This window comes from Zeugodacus cucurbitae, chromosome 3 (genome assembly GCF_028554725.1).
Source record: "Zeugodacus cucurbitae isolate PBARC_wt_2022May chromosome 3, idZeuCucr1.2, whole genome shotgun sequence".
In the NCBI taxonomy this organism is placed as follows: Eukaryota; Metazoa; Arthropoda; class Insecta; order Diptera; family Tephritidae; genus Zeugodacus; species Zeugodacus cucurbitae.
The window spans coordinates 49366458-49389041 of record NC_071668.1 but is presented as its reverse complement, the minus strand read 5'-3'; the positions used below and the strand labels follow the sequence as shown (position 1 = coordinate 49389041).

At 31.7% G+C, this 22584-nt stretch overlaps 6 protein-coding genes across 7 annotated transcripts; 5 read left to right on the top strand and 1 right to left on the bottom strand.

The window, feature by feature from the left end:
• Positions 1-248: 248 nt before the first annotated feature.
• Positions 249-2766, top strand: LOC105217416 (FK506-binding protein 59). Its single transcript, XM_011192402.3, has 10 exons — positions 249-523; positions 583-725; positions 801-921; positions 1059-1197; positions 1508-1616; positions 1688-1835; positions 1966-2060; positions 2127-2237; positions 2286-2423; positions 2569-2766. Exons 1-10 carry the CDS (start codon positions 331-333, stop codon positions 2683-2685), a joined length of 1314 nt encoding a protein of 437 aa, XP_011190704.1. The 5' UTR covers positions 249-330; the 3' UTR covers positions 2686-2766.
• Positions 2767-2931: 165 nt separating this feature from the next.
• On the top strand, positions 2932-7426 carry LOC105217417 (putative RNA polymerase II subunit B1 CTD phosphatase RPAP2 homolog). The gene is made up of 5 exons (XM_011192403.3): positions 2932-3075; positions 3133-3247; positions 3379-3476; positions 3535-6240; positions 6753-7426. The coding sequence occupies exons 1-4, from the start codon at positions 2993-2995 to the stop codon at positions 3728-3730; spliced, it is 492 nt and encodes a 163-aa protein (XP_011190705.2). The 5' UTR covers positions 2932-2992; the 3' UTR covers positions 3731-6240; positions 6753-7426.
• A 741-nt stretch (positions 7427-8167) lies between these two features.
• On the top strand, positions 8168-10896 carry LOC128920493 (uncharacterized). Its single transcript, XM_054227819.1, has 2 exons — positions 8168-8411; positions 8699-10896. Exon 2 carries the CDS (start codon positions 8743-8745, stop codon positions 10117-10119), a length of 1377 nt encoding a protein of 458 aa, XP_054083794.1. The 5' UTR covers positions 8168-8411; positions 8699-8742; the 3' UTR covers positions 10120-10896.
• Positions 10897-13788: 2892 nt separating this feature from the next.
• On the top strand, positions 13789-14797 carry LOC105217419 (cysteine-rich PDZ-binding protein). The gene is made up of 2 exons (XM_011192406.3): positions 13789-14499; positions 14566-14797. Exons 1-2 carry the CDS (start codon positions 14345-14347, stop codon positions 14693-14695), a joined length of 285 nt encoding a protein of 94 aa, XP_011190708.1. The 5' UTR covers positions 13789-14344; the 3' UTR covers positions 14696-14797.
• LOC105217418 (mitochondrial DNA helicase) lies at positions 14692-17023 on the bottom strand. Its single transcript, XM_011192405.3, has 3 exons — positions 16495-17023; positions 16004-16435; positions 14692-15881 (listed from the first exon to the last, which is right to left on the bottom strand). The coding sequence occupies exons 1-3, from the start codon at positions 16727-16729 to the stop codon at positions 14788-14790; spliced, it is 1761 nt and encodes a 586-aa protein (XP_011190707.1). The 5' UTR covers positions 16730-17023; the 3' UTR covers positions 14692-14787.
• Positions 17024-18727: 1704 nt separating this feature from the next.
• On the top strand, positions 18728-22448 carry LOC105217420 (apoptotic chromatin condensation inducer in the nucleus). Of its 2 annotated transcripts, none has more exons than XM_011192408.3 (5): positions 18728-20124; positions 20197-20413; positions 21039-21234; positions 21304-21416; positions 21503-22448. In XM_011192408.3, the coding sequence occupies exons 1-5, from the start codon at positions 18896-18898 to the stop codon at positions 21704-21706; spliced, it is 1959 nt and encodes a 652-aa protein (XP_011190710.1). In that variant the 5' UTR covers positions 18728-18895; the 3' UTR covers positions 21707-22448. The 2 variants fall into 2 exon arrangements, with proteins under 2 accessions (XP_011190710.1, XP_011190709.1); XM_011192407.3 differs by having other exon boundaries at positions 20994-21234.
• Positions 22449-22584: the final 136 nt, after the last annotated feature.

Genomic DNA, 22584 nt, shown 5'->3' with positions numbered 1-22584 from the left:
CAATGGCGCACCTTCTAGTGTCGTATGTTTATAAAGGTATTTATTTCTAAACACCTCGGTGTGAAAATACTGTAAATTTCATTTACCAAATTAAATTTTTGTAGAAAATATATATAAAATAACTCAATTGTTTCTCAAAAAATATGCAATTTAACGCAGATTACATAGATAGTAAAATTATCCAGTTTATATAAACCGCCACTGTAAGGCTAAGAATACAACACTGGTTGTGAATACCACTGAATGAAAAAAAAGAAGAAGAGTTTTTAATCACATTTGTGCAGCAGATAGTAACGTTTGAGTAGCTAATTCTGAAATAAACAATTTAAAATGTCTGAAAACAAAAAAATTGATTTATCCGGTGACGGTGGTGTACTGAAAGAAATTTTAAATGAAGGTCAGGGTGAAGAGTATCCATTAAATGGTTGCAAAGTTTCTTTGCACTATACAGGAAAGTTGGTCGATGGAACTGTATTTGACTCTAGTGTAGGTCGCGAACCTTTTGAGTTCGATTTGGGAAAAGGTAAATTTCTAGAACCTTCTACATATAATAATATAAATTAATTTCAATCTGCTTCTTAGGACAAGTTATCAAGGCATTTGATATGGGTGTGGCTACAATGAAATTAAATGAAAAATGCCTACTAACTTGTGCTCCTGATTATGCTTATGGTGCGGCTGGAAGTCCGCCTAGCATTCCACCGAATTCAACTTTGATTTTCGAGGTATGTGCATATCAGTATATAAATTTCATATTGGAGTATAAATGATGAATTTTGATGTTTAATTTTTTCATGTAGTTAGAAATGCTGGGTTGGAAAGGTGAGGATGTTAGCCCAAATAAGGATGGTAGCATTGAGAGATTTATCGTGGAGAGCAGTGACAAAAAACGTTCACCTGCGGAAGGTGCTCTGGTTAAAGGTAAGTTGATAACATATCGGTATTTCTATATGTACATATTAGTTCATAATTTATTGTGTACATATTTGAATTTTGTATTATGTACCAAATTTTTTTTATTTGTGGAATAAACTAATATCTTATTCGCCATTCGACAGTTCACTTAATAGGAAAATATAATGGAAATACTTTTGAGGAGCGCGATGCAGAGTTTGATTATGGTGAAGGTTGTGATTGTGCTGTTATAGAAGGAGTTGAGATCGGACTCGAAAGAATGACTGTTGGCGAAACGTCAAGGTGAGTCTAACTTTTAAATATAATTAAATAAAATCAGTTAAATTTGTTTCATATATTCAGCACGTTTTAAATACGTTATACAGTTTGAGATTTTATAATATTAAAACTAATTAACCACATTCACAATTTTATAGCAAAAATTTTAGAGCAATAAATATTTTGCGGTTCGTATTTTTCGGTTAGAATAAATAATGATACGAAACCATTGACTTTCTCAGTGTGCGGTAAATAACCTGTATATTATTTTTCCCAACATGACAACTTGTTTCCATAAATATAAATAAATCTGACCGCATAAATATTTTTACAGATTAAAAATTCAACCTAAATATGCATTCGGAAGTAAAGGAAATGATGATTTTAACATTCCACCAAATTCGACTGTCGAATATATTGTAAAGCTCATTGATTGTGAAAAGGTAAGTTTTCATACATATATATATTTACGTTTGAAATTGTTATTAATATCGTGTTTACTTTTTAATCTTAGGGAATAGAAGAATGGAAGTTATCAGATGAGGAAAGATTGCAACAGGCTGAGTTGTACAAATCTAAAGGAACAAAATATTTCTCAAAACAAAACTTTTCGTTGGCTATAAAAATGTATAAGAGCTGCGTAGATATCATTTCCAAAATTGGTAATAATTTATATGAATAGACATTTGTACGAATTTATAACCGTTTCATTGTCAAAACTCAAGATTTATAAAAACTGCGTATATTATTTAACGTTTTGTAATATTCCATACATTTTCAATTAATTTACAGACAATGATGAATCGAAAAAGCTGAAGATAGCCGCAAACAGCAATATAGCTTTATGCTACCAGAAAACCAACGACTATTTCGAAGGAAAACAAGCGGTAAATCAATTTGAAAAATATTAACGATTTCGAAATTAACTATGCCATATTACCTTATTTATTTAGTGCATTGAAGCTCTTAAACTAGATCCCGCAAATATAAAATCCCTTTACCGTCGGGGACAATGTAATCTAGCTATTAATGAATTTAAGGAGGCTCTGGAAGACTTTGAAAAGGTTTGTTGATTCATATTTTTGATTTAAATTACTTATAATTATATGCAGGTCATCGAGTTGGAGCCTACAAACAAAGCTGCCATAAATCAAATTCAAATTTGCAAACAACGAATCAAGGAAGCTAACGATAAAGAAAGAAAAATCTATGCCAACATGTTCAAAAAATTGTCGGCCGCCGACAAACAGGTAAAATAAGCAGCCAGTATAAATATATAGACTATAATAGTTGAACAAGTTGTTATAAACAACTATTTTTTATTGGGCTGACTTTATTAAATACCAACTCAATTCTACCTTTTAAGTAACCTTTGATTTGTAACTATTCGCACAGCCAACACCGAGTACCGAACCTGATGTTTTAACGAAATGTGGTGAATGGACAGATGAAGATGCAAAGCGCGAGGTTGATTTGGCCTTCGAACGGGATAACAATATTGTTATGATTTAAAAAAATTGCCGATTAAAATTTTAAATATTTGATGTAGTTATGATAATTAAATAATAATAATACATATATATGAAACACGGATTTCAATTCGCATTATTAGACCTTTTTCTTATTCACCCAATGTTTTATTTTAACTTTTAAAAGTTAAAAAATTCTTTTATTAATCAAGGTGATGCAGCTCCGATGTACATATATCGGTATGCAATATTTGTATATTAAAAAATTCTGTTTTAAATATACTAGAAAGTTGATATTCAAGTGCTCGAAAGAAAAATGCTATTTTGAGCCGATATTTTCCGATAAATAAATGCATCGATGTTTATTTGTATTTGTATTCCAATCCACATCTCTAAAAAGTAACATGCAGAAGTCAAGTCGTCATCGGCTCAGGTAAACAAATTCAACAACAATTAAACATCTAAATAACTAAATAATTTTTGTATACAGTGAAGAACAGCTTTTTAAAGCTATACAGAAGAAAAAGGAATGTAATGCAAAGGCACAAAAAATAGTTGAGTCGTTCTTAGAAAGGAACATTGAAAGAGATTATTTCCTAACTCAGGTTAGTACACAAAACTAACACAACAGTGTAAACGTTGGATGTTAACAGTAAAATCGCATAAGAGACTCGTTTTATTTATTTATTCTTTGTTATTTATATTATTTAATTATAATTATTGGTATTATTTCAAGCTGAAAGATATCAACCAAAGTCATTACGACGACATCGTGGAGGAGCGACACATTCTTCTATTATGTGGCTATCCCTTATGTGAGAAATTATTGGAAAAGTATGTTTAAAATTGTGTTAAAACTATTATATCATTAATTAGTATTCTTTTTATATAGCGTGCCATTGAAAAAATATCAAATATCTACAACAATAAATAAGGTATACGACATAACAGATCGTAAAAAATTTTGCAGCTCGCATTGTTTCAAAGCGTCAGAGTTTATAAAGTCGCAAATATTAGTGAGCCCGCTTTGGTTGAGACAACATGAACAAATTCCAGAGTTCAAATTACTGGATGAAACAAATATATAATTACACATTTTTTATTGATATGACATGATTTGATCATTATAAACAAATTATTTATTATTTGCCTCTTAACCGTTCCACTGTGATGGAATTCTGTAAAATTAAATTAGCAGCGTATAAATCAAATCTAAGTTTAGTACTTTAATGTTTAAAGAAAGATAATTATTATATTAATCTGATGACATCATTTTATTGATGACAATTAATGTTAAATTTATAATTGCGATAGGACAATGTTTCATATACATATTAGAGTGTAAAGCTCCAGTTACCGATGCTTGACTTGACTCAGCTTCAAAAAATTTGGCTTGGAAAACTTAGTTGCAGTTATACTTCACACAACTTCAACTTCAGCTGTTATTATTATAGTTTCTGGGTAGAGTTTGCCAGATGTTCAGATTTAGCTTTAAAACTAAGTTTTTTTTAATTAAAATATCACCAAGATTGAAGATTTTAAAACTAGTATACAAAAAAAAACTTCACTATTAGGAAATCTGTGAACACGTTAAGATTTTCTGTTTGAAAGAAAACTCTTTAATAAATACATCCCTACTAATATTATAAATGCGAATGTAAGTTTGTTTGTTACGCTTTCACGCAAAAACTACTGAACCGATCATCATGAAACTTTGTACATATACTCTTGAAGGTACTAGAAGCAACATAGGGTACTTTATATTAATAAAAAATTTTTTACGAAAGATAAAACAATTGTTTGTCAAAAAATGTATTTTTTCCTCGACGAGACAATATGGATGATTTTGAGAATGAAATTGCACGAGAGCTAAATTATGATTTCATAGCACTGCAACATCAAGTGACAGAATTAGTTCCTCAATTACTTCCAGAGCAAAATCATGTTTTCCATCAAGTTTTACGTAAAATAGACTCCGGTAGTGGTGGACTCTTCTTTCTCGATGCACCAGGTGAAACTGGAAAAACGTTTTTACTAAACTTATTATTAATGTCCGTCAGAAAAGACCAAAAAATAGCAGTTGCCGTAGCTTCGTCAGGTATTGCCGCGACGCTATTAAACGGCGGTCGTACGCACATTCCTTTTTAAAATTACCATTGAATTTGGCACAGGAAGATTCGCCAATCTGTAATTTTAGTAAAAATAGTTCACGAGGTAGAATGCTGCGAGAATGCAAGCTTTTAGTGTGGGATGAAAGTACAATGTCTCACAAAAAGGCTATAGAAGGTTTAAACCGGACCCTCCAGGACTTGCGAGATAGTACAGATATAATGGGAGGCATGATGGTTTTATTGGCTGGAGATTTCCGTCAAACCCTCCCAGTGATTCAGAGGGGGACACCAGCAGATGACGTGGATTCAGGACTTTACGCAGAAATGTTGTTGAAAATTGGTGATGGTTGATTAGACGTTGACGCTGAAGGCTACATATCACTGTCAAGAGAATTTTGTAATTTAGTAAAAAGTGATGTGGATCTCATTGCTAATGTTTTTAAGGAATTAAAACAAAATTTGTGTAGTGATCAGTGGTTGTGTGCAAGAGCAATATTAGCACCAAGAAATGAAATCGTTAATAGGATCAACACTGACATTTTAAACGAAGTTCAGGGAGAAATGAAGGAATATTTGTCAATGGATACAATTATGGATTCGGAACTAAGTACTTCACATCCTGTGGAGTTTTTAAATTCACTTGAACTATCGGGTGTACCGTCACATAAACTTCAATTGAAACTAAATGTACCAGTAATGCTTATGCGAAATCTAGATGCTCCTAGGCTATGTAATGGAACAAAGCTTTGGATAACAAAATTGGGACAAAACATACTTGATGCTACTATTTTAACAGGTGTCGGTAAGGGAAATAGTGTTATAATACCTCGGATACCAATTATTCCCACTGACTTTCCATTCCAATTTAAAAGGATTCAGTTTCCCGTCAAGCTTAACTTTGCTGTTACTATAAACAAGGCACAAGGACAAACATTACAGGTATCAGGAGTGCATTTAGAAAACCCATGCTTCTCTCATGGTCAGCTTTATGTAGCCTGTTCACGTGTATCTAATGCCAGGAATTTACACATACATATTTGCACGCGACAGGAAAACTTATAACATTGTCTACAAAAATATCTTAAATTAATACTTTGTATTTTATTTTTTTAAATTGTTAGAATTCAGAATTATTTATTTGTGTGACGGTGAAATATATTTTAACATTTGTTGTTGCATTTCAATAAGCATATATTAAAGTGTTGAAACTTCTGTCTGTAGTAATTTTTAAAAATTGTTGATCTCAGCCAAACAATCAAATTTAGTTATCATATTGACTCATTTCTATTATTATACCCTTACCCTTTATCTCTCATACTTATTTAATGTCTCCACTGCGGGCGAAGCCGCGGGTAAAAAGCTAGTATATGAATATAGCTTTGAGCAGAATAGCACAAAAGAAACGTGCACGCGTAGTTCAGTTTTTCGATATTTAGAATTGTTAGAAGATGTAATAAATTGGAGCCAGCCAAGCGTATAAATGATAGGTGAATAAATAATTTATTCAAATTGTATTTGAACATTTACAATCAACTTTTCATTACATAAATGCGCAAAATATTTTTTTCTGAGCAGATCACCACAAATTATTGGAGAGATTCGCAATAGTTATGTTTCTGTTTCAAAAATTATCCTCATATCGAACCTATTTGATTTGATTTGTTTATTGCACTTAAAGTTAAACAAGTATTTGCGTTATAAATAAAATAAAAGATTTTTTATTAAACACATTAAAAAATAATTGTTGTGAAAAAGGTATTTTCCTCTGAATTATCTAATTTTTTTTTTATTTGAAGATTTATAAATATTAAAGATTAGAATTTTAACATATTTAATTTTAAACGAAAACATTCAGGCAACACTGGAATAGTGTCATAATGAGAATGAAAAGAGAAGCAGTGAGAGAGGGAGAGCAGTACAAATGTCAACGTAACTTAGAGTTCTAAATTCAACAGACTTTCAAGTCAAGTCATGCGTTCGGTAATCAAATACATGCAAGGCCCATTAAACGGATCTTTTATGTGACAGTTCTCAAGTCTCTCTAGGTCAAGTCAAGCATCGGTAACTGGAGCTTAAAATGAAACTGAAATCATGTAACTTAAGATTGAATTAGTTGTGCCACAATTATGCCAAACAGCTGATCCAACTAATAGATATAAATGAATGGAATACACATCATTTTCATACGTATTACTGCTGCTTTCCGATAAATTTTGTATTTCCACCATATGAATTGACATATTTCGGGATATATATCAGGATTATTATTTTTGTATTGGTTTTTTTAGATAGTGGTATTCAAGAAGAAATAAAACGCATATATTTAATGTTATGGCAAAAAAATGTATGCTTTGTTATAATTTTACTCGAATATATTTCAGCCAACGGGCTCAATTTTCGACAACTTTCTGCAGCAAACGTTGTTTCGGAGTAAGCATATTCATTATGAAATGGCAGACCAAACTGAATACAAATCAACAGCTGTCAAAAAATCTACTGGGGTTGCACTCCGGGAGTGCAGGCAGAAGTGAAAACTTGAGCACTTTTTTGGGTGGACATTTTTAGGTGTGCTCGCGACATTAGAAATTGTACATAAAACATCAAGTTTATCAAAGCAATGTGGTCACTTTTTGAATGGACATGAAGTATAATAATATAGAAATTATTTTCGAAGGAAGTGTTTTTATTTAAATGAGTAAATATTAGTAAATAGTAAATAGACAATTTTGCAATTCTCTTCCATAATTTCAACAACTCTTACATCATCATTATCAGCATTTTCATCATTATTATCAGGATTTTCATCAAATTCTAAAACTGAAACAATAGATCTATGGTAACAAGAGTATGAAATGAACAATTTTGATTTAAATCTATTTATATATCTTATGAATATTGCATCAATAGTAAATCAAATTCTTCTTATTAATTCTATTAACACTTTAGATTTGTTTTTTTAACACAATATCATAGCAGCAACACAAGTCAAATGAAATATTTAAATAAATAAAGTTTTCCGTTTAATAGTAATTTATATAATAAATATAAAAAACTCCCATTCTCGTCTATCGCGAGTGCACGAACGAATACCCATGCAAAGACTGTGTATAGTATACATACATATATTATAAGAATATCTGTGTAAAATCTCATCTGTCGAGGGAACGGCTGAAAATGCTCACCCACAAAAGTGCCCAACGCGCCATAAGAAGTTTTCACTAAAAAAAAACAACTCGGAAGAATGTATTGCATCATTAAAAATCAAACGTTAAAAAAGACACCCTTTAATAATCGATGTATTGGTTTATTTTATCAGTAATCGAAATGATAAAGTTATCGAACAATCTTGGTTTTCTCTTTTATCATTTTTTATTTAGTCAAAATAAACAAATAATAAGTGCGGAATGGGGATTCCTGTGACAGATACCGAAGGATGACGACTGCTACTTGTGCGGACATTTTAAATTTTCAATAAATATATCTTTCCAAGTGAATAAAATTGTAAAATCATAAAAAAAGTGCAAAATAAACTTAATAGTGACATTAGACAATAGATTTGAAGTGGAAATTTGCAACAGTTTGCAGTTAAACTCAATAAAAAGAATTTCTCTAACACGCAAAAACAGACATCGAACACGTGTTGATTTCACATTTTGAGGTTAAGCATTGATTGTGATCTTATACCAAGAATCGAATTTGCTATTCATGCGGGCATATTATATTTAAATAAACTTAATAATAACATTGTACAATTGAATTGAAGTGAAAATTCGCAATAATTTGCAGTTAAACTCAATAAAAAGAAATTTTCAAATACACAAAAACAGACATCAACCACGTGCTAATTTCACATTTTAAGGTTAAGTGTCAGTACGAATAAAAATTTGATTTACAAAAAGGTTAAAATACCTTCCGTTAAATATATCATTGAATTCAATTCACCAGTGCAAATAAAACAAAATAAATAAGGTAACATTAAATTTTCTAAAATGAACAGAAAGGGCGGGGGGCAGGAATGTCCCTCAGCCTATAACTCTACCATCAGAAGCAGAAGCAGTAGCCGGAGAAGACAAGATTCACCACAGCAGGATGAACAAGAAGCACAATTAGCCATGAAAAATAACACAATTCAAAACAAACCTAATTACACATATAACTCTAACCATAAAGGCCCTTTTATGGTATACGCAGATAAAATATCAAATAATGGTGAAAAACAACCTATCAACGCAATCAGCTTAAATAAATACATTATAAACAACAAAATTCCCGATATTACGGACATCAAAAAAATTGGATTTGGAAGATGCAGACTTCTATTCAAAAACGGCAACGCAGCCAACAAATTTTGCGAAATAACACACGGGGAATACGAAGGCAAAATATTTGCTCATTTTATTTCCAAAATTGGAATTATCTTTGACATCCCAACTGAAATATCTGAAGACGAACTATTAAAGGACATAATTTCACCAGTGAACATTAAACAAATCATAAGAATAACGAGAAAAGTCAACGACGAAGTCATCCCAACTCGTAGAATAAAGATCATTTTTGAAGGCTTAGAAATACCAACTGAAATAATTTACTCATATACAAAAATTCAAGTCAAACCTTTCATTTCATTCGGACAGTGCTACAATTGTCTCAGATTTAATCACTTTTCAAAACACTGCAAACAACAGAAAAAAATATGCGCACAATGTGGCCAATCTCATGAACTCAACAACAAATGTAATACAATCTCCTGTACCAACTGTGAAGGAAATCACAGCGCAACAGACAAAAACTGCCCAGCCAGAATCAAAGCCTATACTATCAAAAAGATTATGACATTGGAAAACATCACTCAAATGGAAGCAAGACTAAAATATTCAAATATCTTCGGGAACAGATTTTCAATTTTAAAAGACAACACAACATTAGATACAGAATTTCCACAACTCCCAACTGGTCAAAAAAGAAAACTTTATAACAATGCAACTGAAGCGGCAAAACACATACACCAACAATACTCCTACGCGAAAGTAACAAAAATTAATACAAATAGAAATCGAGAAGAAAGTAATGCCAATAAAACTATGGCGGATTGGAAAAAACTTACACAGGAAAATATACACACAAATAAACATGCACAACTAGCTTTTCCCACAGAGATACAACAACTCATACAAAAACAAGATGACTTAGCAACAAAAATCAACCATTCTATATCCAACTTTTTAACAACAAACCCCAGCAACAAAAACACCAAAGACTATCATGATATGCTCATAAAAATCCAAAATGAATTTAGACAAATGAATGTCTACACAGACTTGTGGAAAATAAACAACGAAACACTGAATGATAATTTTACAATATAACATCCAAAGTTTAAAAAAACACAACAACAAAGAACTTTTAGAATTAACCCTAACAAACAAAAATATAGACATAGCCCTTCTCAACGAAACATGGCTAAATGATAACAGCTCAACATCACTGGCAAACTACAATTTTGTAGGTAAATTTCGAAGGGATGGCTACGGAGGAGTAGGCATTTATATCCGAAAGAACATTAAATTTTCATTAATAAAAATCACAACAAATGCGGAAATTATTGGTATAACAACTCTAAACCTAAAAACTAATATAAATATAATTACCATATACTGCCCACCAAATATGTCCAATGCAAACTTCAAAGAGGAATTATTCAAAACATTCTCTTTGGCTAAAAACTTAAAATTTAAAACAATAATAGGAGGAGACTTTAATTGTAAAGCAACACTTTGGGGAAGTGATAGCAACGACAACAAGGGCACCATACTGGAAAATATAGCATCAGACTGTGGATTTGATTGCTTAAATGAGGGTACTCCAACATACCGACAAAATAATCACACCTCCCATATAGACATCACTTTCTGCAACAAATATCCAGTTAATATAGAATGGAAAGTCCTAAACACAAAAATCTCCAAAAGTAACCACTACCCTATCCTAATCAAACTTAACCAAACCTTCGACAAAAAACAACAAAATACACACAAAATTCTACACAACAAAGTTATCACGGATATTCCAAAATTAAAAATCGGACATACATTACAAGAAGTAAACAGTTCTTTCAAATCACTAATTCAAAAAAACACAATTCATATTCATGACAACAACAAATATATTCCTAAAAAATGGTGGAATACAGAACTGGATAAACTATATAGACACCGCAACAACGCCAGAGCAGTATATGAAAACCTAAGATCTACAGAAAATCTTAACAAACTAACCGAGGCACAAAATAAACTAACAACAGAAATAAATAAACAAAAGAAAGAAAACTTTAATCAAATCTTAGAAGAAATTTCAAATAGTAATAACAGCAAACAAATATGGAAATCAATCAACAATATCAAAAAATATGGATGTAACAAGAGAATAAACAACAGCTGCAAACAAGAGGAAAAACAGAAATTTTTAGAATTAATAACAGGCTCTAACCAAAACCAAAATTTTTCAACAAATACATACCAAAACAATAATGATAAAGAACTACCAGAATTGACCTTTGAAAACTTAAACAAATTTTTAAGTCAACGCAATCCAGATTCAGCAAAAGGAATGGATGGCATATCTTATAGAATGCTATCTAATCTAACAGAAGAAGAGAAAAAAGGACTCCTTCAAATATTGAAAAATATTTGGATAAGTGGAGTAGTACCAGAAGAATGGAGAGACATAAAAATAATTCCAATACTTAAACCAAACAAAAACCCAGAAGACATCACAAACTACAGACCAATAGCATTACTATCAACAACACTCAAAATTATGGAAGGTTTCTTAAAAATAAATCTAGATAACTTTATTAAAATACACAATATTGTACCACCTAGATCTTATGCTTTCCAAAGGAAAAAATCCACAACATTCTGTATCAATGATGTAATAAACACAGTTCTACTAAACAAAGCCAAAGGAATGCACGTTGCCGGATTATGTATTGACATCGAAAAAGCATACGATAACCTAAATATTACAAAATTAACAAACATTCTTTACAACAAAGGTATTTCACCGGTAATAACAAACTGGATTAAAAATTTCCTCAGCAAAAGAATCTTACATTTAGGAAATACCTCAACTACGAGCAACAATGGTTTATTACAAGGTAGCGGACTAAGCCCACTTCTTTTTAATATCTACACTACAGAACTACACAATATCAACGATACAAATTCTACCATATTCCAATTCGCCGATGATTTCTTCATTCTCACTTACGATCACAACTTCAACTATGTTAAACAACACCTATCAGCAAAATTAACAGAATTTAACAATATTTGCAATAAACTAGATTTAAAAATCAACTTAAATAAAACAAATTCAATACATTTTAACAATAATAAACAAACACTGAACATACAACTAAATAATACTGATATTAATCAAGTCGATTCAATAAAATACCTAGGAAGATACATAAACAAAAACAATTCAACGAATTTACATATAAACGAAATCATTGATAAAGTAAACAAACAATGTAAATTCCTAAACATACTAAGTGGTTGCAGATTCGGAATATCACCAACCAAAGCCTTATTATTTTACAAAGCATTTGCAAGATCAAAAATGGAATATGCTGCATCTTCTTTTGCGAACCTATCCAAAAAAGCACTAAACAAACTAAAAATCTGTGACAACAAAATTCTAAGAAAATGCTTGGGACTTATCAAATCAACTCCTACACACATTATACACCACATGGCAGCGGAACTACCGGGAGAATACAGGTTCCAATTGGCAACTGCAAAAGAAATATCTAAACTAATAGCGTATAATCTACCTTTAGCCGACTCATTAATCAACCAACCATTAACATACTCTACTAGCTATACAATGATTTTTACAGAATTTGAACCCATATTCAGAGAAATTGAAAAACTACCATCGAGCACTACAAATTCGAAAATTAAAATAGACATTGATTTCTTCAAAAACAGTACGAAATCAAAAAAAGAAGCAAACGAGGAACAAATATACCAAATATTCAATAAAAAACTAAACGATTTAAAAGACAGAAATATAGAAACAATTTTCACTGATGGTTCGATTAAAGAGGACTCAACAAAAGCTGCTTTTTATCACAATAAATCTAATACCATCCGCTCCTTCCACACAAATAAACGAATGGCTTCAATGACTGCTGAATTAATAGCCTTTATTAAAGCAATAGACTTTGCCATAACACATCAAATAAATCGACTAGCCATCCTAACAGACAGCAAGTCAGGCGCAATGACATTAACCAACGAAGATTCAAACAATTATCTTACAATCGAAATCCGCAACAAAATTCAAAATAGTAATCTGGAAATAGTAGAATTTCATTTCATTCCAAGTCACAGTGGAATTCACCAAAACAACATAGTGGACAACGCAGCAAAAAATGCAGACCGAAATGGCGAATTTATACATTTAGGATGGACTATAGATGACGCCTGCAAAGAAATCGAAAGAAACCTCATGACAAAATGGCAAAGACACTACAGTATAATCAGCAACGATAAAGGAAAAAAATATTATCAAATGTTTCCTAAAATCTCCAAACAGCCCTGGTTCAAATTTTTAAATAATAAAATAGAAGCTAATCTAATCAAGCAAATGAATAGAACTCTAACTGGACACGCATTCTGCAATGAGACTTTGGCCAAATTTAAAATCATACAATCAAGCAATTGCGAAACATGTCAAGTTGATGAAACACCGGAACATATCATCTTCAAATGTACTAAATTTAACACAACAAGAAACTTATTTACAAAAATCCAAGAAGCCTCATCAATACAGGAATTTTACAAAAATAACCAAAAAACCTTTTATTATACGATAATAAACTTCCTTAAACAAATAAAAGCACAAATATAAAAAGTCATATCTCATCATCTAATATTCAACCATTATTACATAAATGAAAGAAATCACAATACCCAAAAACCCACAATCAACAGCAAAAAATATCAAATAGACACTCAACTTCCACAATCACAATTCACATCAAGCAACAAACATAGTCGCATGTTTTAAATATACAAAACTCATCATCTAATATTCAACCATATATATATATACAAATAAAAGAAGAAAACCCACAATCAACAACCACATCATGCAACAAACGCAGACCAAAAGACAATAACACGACCATTCACCAAATTAACAACATTCAACATCCACAAACACATCTTACTTCAAGCAACAATCACTAATTCATAAATCCAAACCACATCACTCAACATCCAACCATATACGCATACACAAATAGGAAAAATCATAACATATAAAACCCACAAACGACAGTCCAAATGTCAAATATATAGTCAACATCCACAAACACATTTCACATCAAGTAATAAACACAAAATAAAATCAACCACACGATTATTCATCAATTTAAACAGTATACTTACAAAAGTGTTAAAATTACACAAAATCAGTCCTGGCGCTATAATCATTTGATTGGGCCAAATAATCCTCTCCAGCCGATTGAGTGCGAGAGTAACTTAAAACCCAAAAAAAAAAAAAAAAAAAAAGTGCGGAATGGTTTGTGATCGTTGCGAAGCGAAATTGTCCAAAATTGCAACACCTGATCCATGGAAAAATGGAGCTGGAAAGAGAAAAATCAACGAAAATAAATTTTTGTCCACTGCGAGAGATAGACAGAACCCTATTGCCAAAAGTTTAGCTCCATGCAGGTTAGTATAAATTTGTTGCACATATTAGAAATACCTGATTCGTATGTAAATATTTTTTTTACATAGAATATGCAGACAAAAAGTTCATCAGATTGGCTCCCATTATTGTCAAGCATGTGCCTACAAAAAAGCAATATGTGCCATGTGTGGAAAAAAGCTTCTCGATACCAAAAATTATAAACAAAGTTCAACTTGATTGGAGTATCTTATATGTTAGAAAAAATTTAATATTTACAAAACATGTACATTTAGAGCTTAATATAATTTTGGTAAAATTAATAGATTTATTTATGTTGTATTTGTTTTCTTCTTTTTATTTGACGTGGAATAACTGAGCGATTCTTTGTCGAATTCAAGTGGCATAATCCCCAAGTCCCCGCTGTAACGATTTTTTACAATTTGCAAATACTTTTTCCCACGAAGAGATGTTAGGCGCTTATCTTGGATAATGAGGACGTTGTCCGCTTCTTGAGTAGCTTTAGCTGTCCCAAATACCGAACTAGTAGTGAGATCTTCATCGGCACGTTCCTTACGCGGATGCATTACTAATGTCACATGAACATTATTCTTCGTGGCAAATGAACGAAAAGCGGAAATTATAGAATCCTGTTCCCAAAATTTATCACTTTTCTGTGCAATTGACATGCCCATCATAAATTGCAAATTATCAATAATAACATGGCTAATGTCGTGTATGTACTGGGCATGTTCGACGGCCTCCATTACTAATTTAAGCGGTTGTTGTCCATGAAATGTCATAAAATATAAAGGATACCTTTCAAATTCAGTACTCCAATATTCAAACTCGTTAAGTTTATCCTCCAGCGAATAGCCAACATATTGCCGTAGTAATGTAGCTGCCAAACGACAGTTTCGAATTTCAAAAGATCCCCACAATGTAGAAACTCCTTGTAAAGCCAAGTCCAGTGAGTATTCACTCATAAAGGTAGTTTTTCCAGATCCTGTTGGACCCGTTAGAATTGTTAATTCTCCCTTCCTGTGACCTTTCAGAATTTTATTCAATATGGGATAACGTTTCCATTTCACTCCGTTGACTTTTTCAATATTTTGTAGCTCGCTAAGAATATCATTTTTAAGCGCACTGAAAGTAGTTATAGATTTGTGGCACATCGGCGTAGCTTTGTTCAGAATATGCTGTAAATTAAGCCGCTTTTTGTGAGCTTCAAATGGAGCTGGCTCAGCTTCAGTAGGTCGTATAAAAAAACAACGTTTCTCCTCCAGCTTCTTTGCGAAATTCTTTGCGGCATCCCAATCCGCTGTCTCGAAGTTGAACCAAAAAACAACTTCTTTAAATTTTTCAAACCATGGCAGGCATTCCTGGGGTAGAGATTTAAGACCATAGGGCAAACATGCAATTGATGCTAAAAGTAAATAAAATAAAAATTTTAAGTAGAAATTTATAGATTTATAGTAAAAATAAATGTTTCAAAATTTTAAATAAAAATATTACATCTGGAAACAAGCCAAATTTAAATTTACCTACTGTTACTCAAGCGCTGCATCGATAAAATGATGAAGTCGAGAAGATTTGACACTAAAACTACTCGCGAAGATTTTTGGGCAGCAATAGACAATACCAAACCGGAGTGGTTATAATTCTCTATTGTTTCTTCTCTCCTATCGGACAAATACATGATTTTCTCACCAACTACTTTATTTGCTACATTTTTTATGGGAAAATGTAAGCAATTTAAATTGGGTTCATATTGTGCTCCTAAATATTCCAAGTCCGTAGACTTAAGTCCTCTTATGCCGAGATTATCACAAACAATTTGTGACACAGATTGAAGGTCTTTAAATTTAGTTTTATAATCCACATCTTTGCACTTTGCATCGCCTCTGCAATTTTTTTCGTATAAATGTAGAACATCTGCCACACTTTTCTTTACGTCACAGTTTGGACAAAGTAAAAGACCTACAAAAATAATTTAATAAAAACATTAAAATACTCTTGCAAGAAACACTTTTACTCACCAGTTCGTTTATTTACATATGCTTCACTTCCAGACATGTTGTCGCATAAATGACATTCCATTAGCAGGCAAGTAGGACCATCTTTAAAAAGCAGCCGTTGGTTCCTTAAGTGTTTCTTTAATTCGTACATAATCTTTGGGTCTACATTATTGTCAGTATTCGCAGGTACGACGTATTTTTTAACTAAGTTACATTTTATGTTAAATCTCAGTCTTTTACTTAATAATGTTAACATTTCTTGTTATTTTTACAAAAAAAAAATACTTGGCCAATCCTAAACAGAAATATCTACATAACCTCGAGGTTGTAGGCCGGTATTGTTTATCGATAATAACGATATTTTTAAAAGTATTAGTGAAAGTGTTACTTCGTAATTTGTAAAAAAATTATGAAGCAAAATTTTAAATTTGCACAATAATAAAGGAGTGAGAACTACATATGCATATTACAACGTAATAAGTACATATTAATAACATTAATTTTAAAAACGTTAAAATAGCTTTATATGAGAGAAATAGAACGCTGAAAATAAAAATAAAAATTTACCAAATGTTATAACTAAGTATAAACAAAGAGCCAAACCACAAGTCAATGCTTCTTATAAATTAAAAACTGTTTAAAACAATGCGTATCGAAATGAAAAAGGAAAACAGATATATACATATCATTTCAGAAAAAATAGAATTCGTAAGAAATAAGAATACATTTATATCATGATTTAATAATAAAAATTGACCTACTTTACATTCGAAAAAGCTCTTATTCTTTCACTGAACATGGATACAAAAGTTTCGGCAACTCCAAAGTGTATTCAACAAAGTGAACTAAGTATTTAACATATCCGTTTTTGACAATAAAATAGTAAATAATTCATGTATTTATTTACATTAACCCGTCTTTTTTATCTTGAACAATATAATATATATTGATAAAATTGTTGGCAATTTGTCAGTTGAAGCACAAAACATTAGTAAATTGCTTCCATGAGTTGTTTTGAATAAGCAGAAAGTATTCTGCATTTTCTTTTATTCATTTAAAAAATATTTTTTTTGTTTGAAATTTGTTTACTTTTGAATTTTAAAATTTGAATTTCTGAATAAATGTAAGGGTTAAATCAAGGGCAACAAACATGTCAAATTCGGGTAAAAAAAATGAAATGTCATATACTTAGTTCACTTTGTTGAATACACTTTGGGCAAATCAAAGTATTAAAGAGTTCGGGGAAGGGGTGGATTGTCCACTTTCACACGGGCAACTTTTGTTGCTAATTCTCGGGCGATCCTCTTTTGCTGTCGCCCCTTGCGTTCACACGAGCAATTCTTGTTCGTGTTTTTCTGTCATTCTCTTTCATATAATTTTCTCAACTTCTTGTACGCATCGTTTCCAAGCAAAAAAATATTTCATTAAGTAATTTTTATCGCTATTCTCAATTTTCTAGCACATTTTAATTATATTATGCATATTTCTATATGTATTTGCAAATTACATACAAAATTAAATGATTAAATTCAAATTTTCAAATATATTGTAAACATTAATTTTAAAATGTGTGCAAATGCAACACTGTTACGTAGCAGCGAACTGTTACGAATAAGAACACAAAGCGTGTTGCCTGAACACAGCAGACTCGGCGCGATTCTCCTCTCCTCGTCGCCCCCTCTCCTATAAAACTAAGAATTGCCGCGACAAAAATTGCCCGTGTGAAAGGGGTCATTAAAGACTAAGCGAGTAGAGTTGCATTCGAGTACATGCTTTGTATTCAAATTTTTTACATGGTTGCATTTGCGCTTATTTTCAAATAAACATTTACAATATATTTGACAATTTGAATTTATAATCTATCTTCTATATGTAATATCTAAATATTTATAAAAACAAACATAATATAATAGAAACATTTTAGAAAATGCTGAATTAGTATTAAAACTTGTTAATGATATATATTTTTGTTTAAAATGAAAAGTATAAGAATTTGAGAAAACTATGTATATGAAAAAGTATTTGTGTGTACAGACAGTTTTATAGACGAAAAATAAACTATGATTTGATTTCATCAAAGTATGGAATATTTTATTTATAAATGAATTTTTAAATATTGGATTGCGTTAAAGAAACATTAATATAAATATATTTGAATGAATATTATATGTTAGAAGGTGTAAATGAAGCTTAAAGAAAATTAGAATATATTTTAGGTCTGGCAACATGTGAATTTCATGCACTGAACACACTTCTTAAAACAAGATGGTTCCCTTTCATTCTTTACAGAGTGGTGCTTGTTGTATCGAATTTTCAAAAGTCGTGGATGTTTTATGGAAAACATTCTTTACCATTGATAGGTATCGAACATAAAACACTATAAACGTGCATATATTTATAAATAATAAGCATTAATATTGCAATGCGGCGTCGAAGTGAACGAAAGAAGTCAACTGATGTCGCGTCTCCGGCCCCGGTTACGGCTACGCCATCCCGTCGTACTAGTCGGCGGTCTCGTCAAACATCTGAAACTGCGAGTGAAAAAACCGCACAGCCTGAGTTGTCTCCCCAGGGTGATGTAGCAGAAAAGTGTATCCCCAAGACAGATTGCCCAGAAGAAAACACCAGCGAGGAACCGGCAGTAGAAACTGTTAAGAGCCGTTCACGTAACCGAACACCGGTAAAGGATCGAAGCAGTCCCGCCAAACGCAAAGCTCAAAACATTACCATTGACACAAAAATTGATGTTATTCCTGAAGAAAATATCTCAATAGTGGAAGATTGTCCGGTTGAAAATAAACCTGAAAAGGAAGATATTCAAAATGTTGAAGAGGTATCAAAAACTGATACAGTTTTAACTGAGGAGTCGGTGTCATCTAGCCCAAAAACAAATGTTGTTATGATGAAACCATTAGATGTTTTGGAAATACAAGCAGAAGATAATGATGAAGAAAAGTTACAAACACAAGATTTGTTAAATAAAAAAGAGAATGTGGTAGAAGTTCTTGTAGAGTCAGAGAAAAAAGATGATGAAAAAACAATTAATGAAGAAATAAATAAAGGTGTTGAGGAAGAAGTGAAAGATTCTAATAATACTTATGAAAACGAAAAGGCAGTTGCATCACCATCTACAGACGAAATCACTGTTGCCGAGGAAAAAACGGATTCAAATGCAAATAAACGTAAATGGATAACAAAAAGAACTGTACAAAACCGTAGTCCATTACTCGTAATTACTACTGAAACATCGATTCCTGAAGATGCGCATTCTGCGCCAAAACAGAAAATACGCTCTTCGCCAGAAGTTCAAGAAATAATCTCGGAACGAGAAGAAGGTGAAGAGACACCGTCTCCGGAAAGAGAAGTTCACAGAACAAGTACACAGAATAGTACTGAAAAACCTGTACGTAATCAAATAGAAATATCTTCTGCGCCAAGAACAGTTAACAAAGTTAATATAAAAGTTGAACACCGCTCTCCGAGTCCTAGAAATAAAAAAACCAGTAATGTTCTTTTCATAACAAATCTTGTGAGACCTTTCACGGTTTTGCAACTGAAAGGTTTGCTAGCACGGACAGGCAAACTTGTTGAAGATGGATTTTGGATAGATCGTATTAAATCAAAATGCTATGTACAATATGAAACAGAGGAGTAAGTATTTTAGCTTTATCAATTTATATACATTACTATTTGTTAATTTTTTGTTTTTTTTTTCCATTTTAGTGAAGCCATTGAAACGCGACATGCACTACATGGAGTGCGTTGGCCAGTTTCAAATCCGAAATGCTTAATAGTTGATTTTGCAAAAAGAGCTGATATGGATAGGGCTATTCAATCTACCAAAGAAGAACAAACCAGTTTTGGTCAAGAAAATCATAGAGATAATGTTCTCATTGGTATGGGTTGGAATAGGGACAGGAATGGTGTCGATGAAAAACGGGTAAGTAAAATGAGGAGCTAACAGTATTATGTTTGCCTAATATCGCATAGAATAAAAACCGATAAAAGTTTCTTTTTACGTAATATTACTAAAAGAAATAATAATGTTAATGCAAGTTGTTCCGAAAAAATGATATTGCAATCTCTTTATGTAATAATGCATTTTGTTGATTTAACCCTTGTTGGTCATCTACTCAAATCAATTTCTTTGATCAAAACTTCAATTATAAAAAATATGTTTGAAGTAGATTTCTGATCCCAACGAACGGCTTAACATACACAAAGATTTGATACTTCAATGACAATTATTCCGCTTTAATAGCAAAAACGATATAATTTATTTTCCTGAATCAAATTAATTTACAATACCAATTTATTCCACAAATCCCTTTAAATTGCATTTTAGTCAAGTATATTCACTTTTTTGGAATTAAACTTTTTAATAAGACATAGAAACAAGCAAAAAAGAGACTTTATAATACGTTATTTCTTTATAAATGATATTATTAATAATATAATATTCGTACGCTTCCTCCATTTTAATTGAATTTTTTTCTTCAAAACCTTAAATTCATTGCTAGACAAAGAAGAATTTCGGGTTATTAGCGGCTTGTAATATATTTCAGACATTGAGACCAGTTCGGGAATGGGATGTTGGTAAAAAGGAAAGTTTAGATCGGGAGAAGAGCAGGGATGTGCTAAAACGGCGTAGCAGAGAGAGGGAAATCACTTTTGGAAATCGGGAACCCGATCGAAATGGCAAGGAGAGAAGACCACGGTCGAAAGGAAGAGCTGAGGCGAGAAGTAGTAGCCGGTCACCAGGTAAATAATTATATTTGTAATTAACTTATCGCATTGTAAAATTTTAATTTTTATTTTCATTATTCATAGCACGAAAAGTGAAGAAAAAGGAAAATGATCCACCTCTAAGGCTTCTAGATGACCTATTTCGTAAAACTAAAAGTACGCCATGTATATACTGGCTACCTTTAACACCCGAACAAGTAAGTTTATAATAAAACAGGTGGTTACTTTGTTGGAAAATATCTGACTATTGTACGTGTGTCATTATTCTTTACTTTATCTTTAGATTGCTGAAAAAGAGGCATTCCGACAGAAACGACTTGAAGAACATAAGCAGCGTATTAAGCAAAGAGAATTGGAAAAGGGAAAAGAAAGAGAGAAAGAACGGAATCGAATCAATGAACGCAGGGATCGTGAAAAAGAAAGGGATCAAAGACGCAATAGGTCCAGTGATCGCCGTTCTCGTAGTCGCGATCGACGCCGTTACTAAAAAGTATTGGTATTGTATAACCAAATTATCATTAGGACGTCGTTGCATTTGAAATTTATTACTTTTCAACACATGCAAAAAACAATGCATGTTGCACGAAAACGGAAAATAAATTTCATTTAGCATCGTTCTTAAATTTAAAAAAAATGGCAAGTATTTCTAGCAAACCGATAGAAATCGTTTCCGGATGCCCTAAGCCTTTGGCGAAGATATTTATGTTATTTCACATACTAAATTAATTCGAAGAATTTAAAATCATAAAGTAATCATCGCCAAAGTAATTCTCAAAAGCCCATCTATTTTTTTTAGATAAAAGATATCATTTCTTTTTTCTCTTTCAATTATTATATTGGAACATTTCGTTATTTTCAAGCAGTTTAACAAGAATACTTATAATTTATTTTGTTTTCGTTATGTGGTGGAAAAATCATATTTCTTATACCTGTAAAAATTTAGATGGGGTATTCAATTTTGTTGCAATCACTACACAACAAGTCCCTAGGAAACGATCCGATTTCAAAAAAAAAAAAAACAATTTGAAACAATTGAATATCCGTTATAAATCTTTCTGGGGAAAACTCTTTCAAGCGGAGAGGAGCAACAACCCGGTTGAAATCAATAAGTGTACTCAGCGCTCGGACTCTATTTCAACAGTAAAACAGTAAATTGACACTAAGTCACAAGTTCTTAATACAACCGATTCAATGATAATATTTAAATAAAAGGCGATAAGTTCCCTCAATATATTGGTTTTATTTTTATTTTAAAATGGTTTTTGAGGTTATAGTTCTCCAGGAGAAGTTGAATGAAATTGAGGTATGCTCCCAAGACACTAAGATAAATTTTTGCACTATATGCTGGACACTAAAAACTAAGAA